Source organism: Miscanthus floridulus, chromosome 2 (genome assembly GCF_019320115.1).
Source record: "Miscanthus floridulus cultivar M001 chromosome 2, ASM1932011v1, whole genome shotgun sequence".
Lineage (NCBI taxonomy): Eukaryota > Viridiplantae > Streptophyta > Magnoliopsida > Poales > Poaceae > Miscanthus > Miscanthus floridulus.
In genome coordinates, this window is record NC_089581.1 from 168,917,230 (window position 1) to 168,923,667 (window position 6,438).

At 45.9% G+C, this 6,438-nt stretch overlaps 1 protein-coding gene across 1 annotated transcript; it reads left to right on the plus strand.

Annotated features, from left to right (window-relative positions):
- Positions 1–5,156: 5,156 nt before the first annotated feature.
- On the plus strand, positions 5,157–5,894 carry LOC136537414 (glutathione S-transferase T2-like). Its single transcript, XM_066529394.1, has one exon. The coding sequence runs from the start codon at positions 5,157–5,159 to the stop codon at positions 5,892–5,894; it is 738 nt and encodes a 245-aa protein (XP_066385491.1).
- The last annotated feature ends 544 nt before the right edge of the window (positions 5,895–6,438 follow it).

A 6,438-nucleotide genomic window follows, 5' to 3' on the forward strand; every position in this document is an offset into this window, starting at 1 on the left:
ACTATCGCCATTCAAATCATACTACGCCCTCGCCATGGTCGGACACACTCAAGGGCTTCGCCTCCCCACACGAATTGACTCTGTCAGGCTCCCATTACGTCCGTTTGCCTATGACTCTGCGTAGCCGCCATGCCATTGAGCCATCGAGCCGCTAGAGCCACCAAGCCACTCGAGCCGCCATGCCACCATGCCACCAAGCCGCTAGGTGAGCCGCTAAGTGAGCCGCCTGAGTCGTGATTAAGCCACGCCGCGCCATGATGATGACCGCTGCAAAGAACTACGTTGTGACAATAGTGATCGCCGCCAAGGCGATAGACTAGAAAAGCTCAAGGGCTGGGCAATTTCATCGCCACTGACTAGTCATGTTTTCATTTGTGTTATCCAGAAGCAGCCCTATCCTCGACTTAGCACCTAAACGTGCATGAGCGGTAGCGCCTACGTCATGAGCGGGCGGCAGTGGCTCCTCGGTGATGCCCATATTCCTAAGCGTGCACAAGAATCTTGGGATAGAATGCCCCACACGTCTCACCATAGTTAAGTGCTAAGCACTCTCCAATATTCTCCATGTTCTTCAATCTCGCCACAGTAAAGTGCTAAGCACTCTCCAATGATCTCCATGTTCTCCAATATTCTCCATGTTCTCCAATCTCACCACGGTCAAGTGCTAAGCACTCTCCAATGATCTCCATGTTCTCTAATATTCTCCATGTTCTCCATTCTCGCCACGGTATAGTGCTAAGCACTCTCCATGCTCTCCTATGTTTTCCATGGTATAGTGTTAAGCACTCTCTATTTTCTCTATGGTATAGTGCTAAGCACTCTCTATTTTCTCCATGGTATAGTGCTAAGCACTCTCCATTTTCTTTACGGTTTAAGTGCTAAGCACTCTCCAATTTTCTCCAACGGTAAAGTGCTAAGCAATCTCCACTTTTTCTCCATTTTTATGTGCTTAGCACTCTCCAAATTTTACTCCAATGTCCAGTGCTCAGCACGGGGATTTCGTCCTTTTCACTTGTTTCTTTGATCCTGCTATAAGATGCTACTCTATCTTACAGCAGGTTCATGGACTAAGTGTGTACACTTCACCTAGCAGTGAGTGTATTGTTTTTTCTCTTACTGGTCTTCAGCTAAGCTAGGGGTTGGCTATGTGCTCGGCTAAGCTGGGACTCAGTTATTTTGATTAACTGATCGTTGTACTTCTTTGATCCTGACACCAAGTGCATTCTTCACCTACTGTCAGGCTCGGGGACCACAATGTATACATTATACCTTGTAGCACATGTATCAATACTAACATCCTCTTTGACTAAGTCATGGATGATGATCATTTGACTTCACCAACGAAGCCTAAGTGTGTACACTTCACCTAAGGTCGATGTCTCTAGCAAGCTCTGCCGCTGTTTTCTCCGCCGATCAACTGGTCAGACCGTGAGGTTTATGACCTTCGTCGCCAACCAGCTGGTCGGACTGTTCGGCGCTCACTTCTACTTGGCGCTCACTTCATCACCGACCAGTTGGTTGGGCTGCTGAAAGGTCCTTGTGTGGTTTTGGTAACTGAGGGACAACCTAGGTGGACTAATTGTGTTTATGTGAGATACACAGGTAATTAGTCCACAGGTACATGTGTGTGAACAACATATGCCATGAAGGCAAAAATGGCTTGAAGATGTTGTAAAGCTCACACATATGATGATGAAGGAGCTCATTGCACATGAGACATGACATTGATTCATGAGATCAAGGTAGAGAAGATCAAGACAAGACTTGGCTTGATGGACCGGTTGCAAGCGTGAAGGACAAGTCAGAGGCTTTGGAGCGATGGACCACATGGCGGTGAGGCTTGAGCAAGACTTGGCATCGATGGACGAAGGCAACGGTGAAAAGCAAGTGAAGTCAAGATCAATAAACCAATATGATCACGTGATGATATAAAGTAGATTATATCATTGTTGATCATGTTGGTGCATGTGTTGCATCGACATTGGAGGAGATGGAATGAAATGCGCAAGGCAAAGGTATAACCTAGGGCATTTCATTTCACCGATCATAGGTGTGTAAAGAAGTTGATGAGCGGGTTTAGGATAGATGGTCGTACTATTAAGAGGGGCAAACTTGTTTGCATATCGGTCATCTAAGTGGTACTCGAGTGATCTAACTTTGCATCGTTGCTAGGATTGAGTGGCGTGGCAAGTTGAGTGGCTAATCCTTTGGAAAAGGTTTGTGAAAATGCTAACACACATACATATGGTGGTGTACACTTGGTGGTGTTGGCACATTTACAAAGGAGATGAAGTTGAAGTTGATGTGGATCAACTCGGCGAAGGAACGGAGGCAAGGGTTCGAACTCCACCAGCGGAGTGTCTACCCATAGAGTGCGGACAGTCCGATGGTGCCACCGGCGCCCTATACAAAAAAGATAGGGTCTCACAGAGTGGACCGGACGCTAGTCACATGGTGATCGGACGCTAGGGTCATGCGTCCGGTCAGTGGCGGCAGAGAGCGTGCAGGCGTCGGTCTTCAACCGGACGCTGGCGCTGAAAGTGACCGGACGCTGGCTGGGTATGTCCGGTCAGGCTGACATACGGTGACATAGGCGACGCAGAGAAGTTGGAGAAGGACCAGACGCTGATGCTTCGTCCGATCATGACCGACCGGATGCGTTCGGTCACGACTGGATGCTTACTAGAAACGATCGAACGCTGGTGTTGGTGCGCCCGGTCACTTTGAGCAGCTGCGTCCGGTTATCACTTGACCGTTGAGATCAAGCGACTAAGGTTGAATGGAGGCGACACGTGGCGAGCATCTGTTGACTGGACGTTGAGGTCCAGCAACCGATCGATATGACCAGCGCGTCCGGTCAACCTAAAAAACGCCTAGTGAAGGGATAACGGCTAGTTTAGCCCATGGGGCTATAAATAGAAGGTGGTCTCGGCCATGGCTAGACAAAAGCACACTAGAGCCTTGGTGGCTTGTGTAGTAGTGCTTGGGAGCCCTCCATCTCACATATGCTTGATAGTGATCATCCGATTGTGTGAGAGAGCGATTCTAGTGCGATTGCATCATGAGGTTGCATAGAGTGGCACTAGGTGATCGAGTTCTAAGCCGGTGGTGCTTGTTACTCTTGGAGGTTGCCACCTCCTAGACGACTTGGTGGTGGTCACCGTCGAAGCCTACAAGAAGCGTGTGCGGTACTTCGGAGAAGAGCTTTGTGAGGGGCATTGTGCTTGTCCCGCTGGAGCCGTGAAGAGCAACTCTAGTTGAGCGTGTCATTGAGATACCCTTATTTTTAGGGTAGGTTCTTGCGGTGCCCGATGTGCGGGCTTAGCGGGTGATGCCAATTAGCCACCGAACCACCAAGTGAGCGGTCGACACAACGGGGACGTAGCGTGTTGGTAAGCACGTGAACCTTGGGAGAAAATCACCGTGTCAACCTTGTTCTTCCCGTTGGTTTGCAATCCCTTTACACAAGCTTGTGATCACTTTTATATACATTGTGTTTGTGTAGTTACTCTTGTAATTAGTTAGCTTGTGTAGTTCACTAGTTACCTTCTTGCTTGTGTAGCTTAGAAGTAGCTCCCTTGCGTGGCTAATTTGGTTTGTGTAACCTTGTTAGTCACATTGCTTAGTTTGTGTAACTAATTATTTGCGCTCTCTAATTTGTCATTGGTTGCCTTGTTATTGAGCATTGTTAGTAAGCTTAGTTGGCTTTGTGCTTTTTGCTTACTAGCATGTGTATGAGCTACCTCATTGCTTGAAGTACTAGTGGCATAGGTTTATGTGACCTTGCTCCTATAATTGATTAGGTGAGCTCTAGCTATCCCGACACCTTAATTGCTTAATTAGGATCTTTGCAAGGTGCTAAAGAACATAGATAGAGGGGTGTAGTCTTGGCTAGACCGATAGTTTTAATTTCGCATTTGTTTCGGTAAGCCGATACAATTAATTTTAGAAAGGACTATTCATCCCCCCTCTAGTCCGTCATCTCGACCTTACAGCTGCTTGGTGCTCGATTCTTCGCTAACCAACTAGTCGGATTGTTCGTCGCTTCATCGCTAGCTAAGCTGGGGACTCCTCGGTATTTGGATTGTTCGTTGCTTCATCTCCAGCTAAGCTAGGGACTCAGTGTTTGGATTCTTTGTGCAAGAGTCGTCAGCTAAGCTGGGGACTCCCTTGGCGGTCGGATCTTGCTATGTCTCATCGGTGTGTTATCAGCTTGCTCCATGCTGTTCGGATCAGGGTGCTGATCTTGGGCAGCACGTCTAGGGTCTTGATACGCATATAACAGATGACATTGGCAAGCTTTCAGACTTATTTTTTTTGACCCTGCTATAAGATTTATTTCTTCATCTTCTAGCAGGCTCGGGGACTAAGTGGCTACACTTCACCTAGCGGTGAATGTAGTGCTCTTTTCTTGATTTACCCTCCTTATTGACTAAATCATGGATGTTTCCTCGTAAAAGGAGTCTAAGTGGCTACGCTTCGCCTAAGGTGGAGAATTTTCAAATTTTTATTTTGCGCCCCTTACATCCTTCTGGCATGCCTTGCTTGGCTAAGTCCGAGATCTACGCACCAGTTAAACTGGTCGGCTTCGACTTTCACCGCTCAGTTCACCAGTTAAACTGGTCAGCTTCGACTTTCACCGCTTAGTTCATCAGTTAAACTGGTCGGCTTCAACTTCCACCGCCACCGTTTAAACTGATCGGCTTCACGTCAAACTGCTCGGACTTGTTCAAGACAGCGTTGCTCAAAGGATACAAGGCGCTCGGGGACTAGCTGTGGGGGCATGGCCTCCGGAACCCACAAGACAAGACATGGGCCGGGCCCTAAAGGTGGCCCAACCCACAAGATCAAGATGTGCACCGCAAGACTATATAAAGATGTGATTTATTGTATAATACCAAATATGATATTTTTCTTATAACCCTACCCCTGCAAAGTATATAAGGAGAGGCACGAGTTCCATAGGCGATATATCGAATCTGATACACAATCAATACAAAATAACAGAGCACAGGACGTACCCATCATTTGTATAATGTTTGTGCATCTTATAACCATCTATGTTGACATGTAGGTTAGTGCTTGGTTGAAAAACAAACGATAGGGTTAAAGGAAACTGGAAGAGAAATGATCAATATTGGGGATCAGTAACTGCCATGTTCAACAGCACGACTCCAGGTGATAGAACCAGAGAAATTAAGCAACTGAAGGAACAATGGCATCGTGTGAACAAAAGTGTGAATTACTTTCAAGGCTGTTGGATAAAAGCAGAGCGACTTCGTGGCTCTGATGAGCAGGTAATGGATAATGCCGAGGCTTTCTATGAGGAAGAGTCTGATGATGGTGAGTTTAAACTTGAAGCTTGTTGGAAGGTTCTTCGAGATCGACCAAAGTGGCATGCATACAATGAGGACCTTAATGGATCTCACAAAAGAAAGTATTCTGAGGCAGAAGCTGTTGACCTGACAGCCTCTGCTGATGTGGTCACTGATCTGCAGCGTCCAATTGGTTGTAAGAAAGCTAAGGAGGAACTCAACAGGAAGGGAAAGGGGAAGGTTTCTTCATCAATTATGGATGAGATTGACAAACTAATAGAAGGTCAACAGAAATCTAAGGAAGATCACATGGAGATACTGGACAGACACCAACAAATTGCCGCTGACAAGAAGGAATCAGCAAGGCTGACCCACCTTGTAGCCCAAGAGAATAAGGAGGCAAAACTAGTTGAAAAAGAAGGAAAAAAGCATGATAAGGAATCCAAATTGCTGGAGACATATAAAGCCCTTCTGATCATTGACACAATTCAGATGCATGAGGACATGAGAACTGAGCATATGTTAGCTCTTAAGGGTATGAGGGAGATGATTTTTCCCCACCGTGCTTCTGGACAGTAGGAGGTATGTGTTCCAGATTTTTATTGTCAGATATACTTGCCAATTTTTAGGTTTTTCAGATTATTAATAACGTACAAAAGTGCCACTATTTTCAGGTTATTTGAGATCGTTGGTCCAGCATTGCTAGTACCTTGGAGGCCTTGTTTACTTCAGTTTTTTAATGTCTTGATAGGATATTTGAGAACGTTTTTATATAGGTTATTTATGAAGCCTCATCTAGTTGTCATGTGTCAGTCCAATAAACATAAATATTTTGTTTAATATATGTTTGTTCTGCAGTCCAATTGGTTTCGTCCAATGCAAGTTCAGTACAAATCAAGTGCAAGCCGGACTCTTCTTTCCCAAGTTGAGTCATGATCGGTTTGGTAGGTAGTTGGATTTGGACTTCGGCGTATATCTGTAGGACTTGAAATATCTTTCTGTTGTGCTGACGAAATATCTTTCTGTTGTGCTGACGCCCAAATATCTTTCTGTTGTGCTGACGCCCTATAAATCATGACGGGTGTCAAATCTTAATTATGTATAATCGTGTGCCACGAACAAG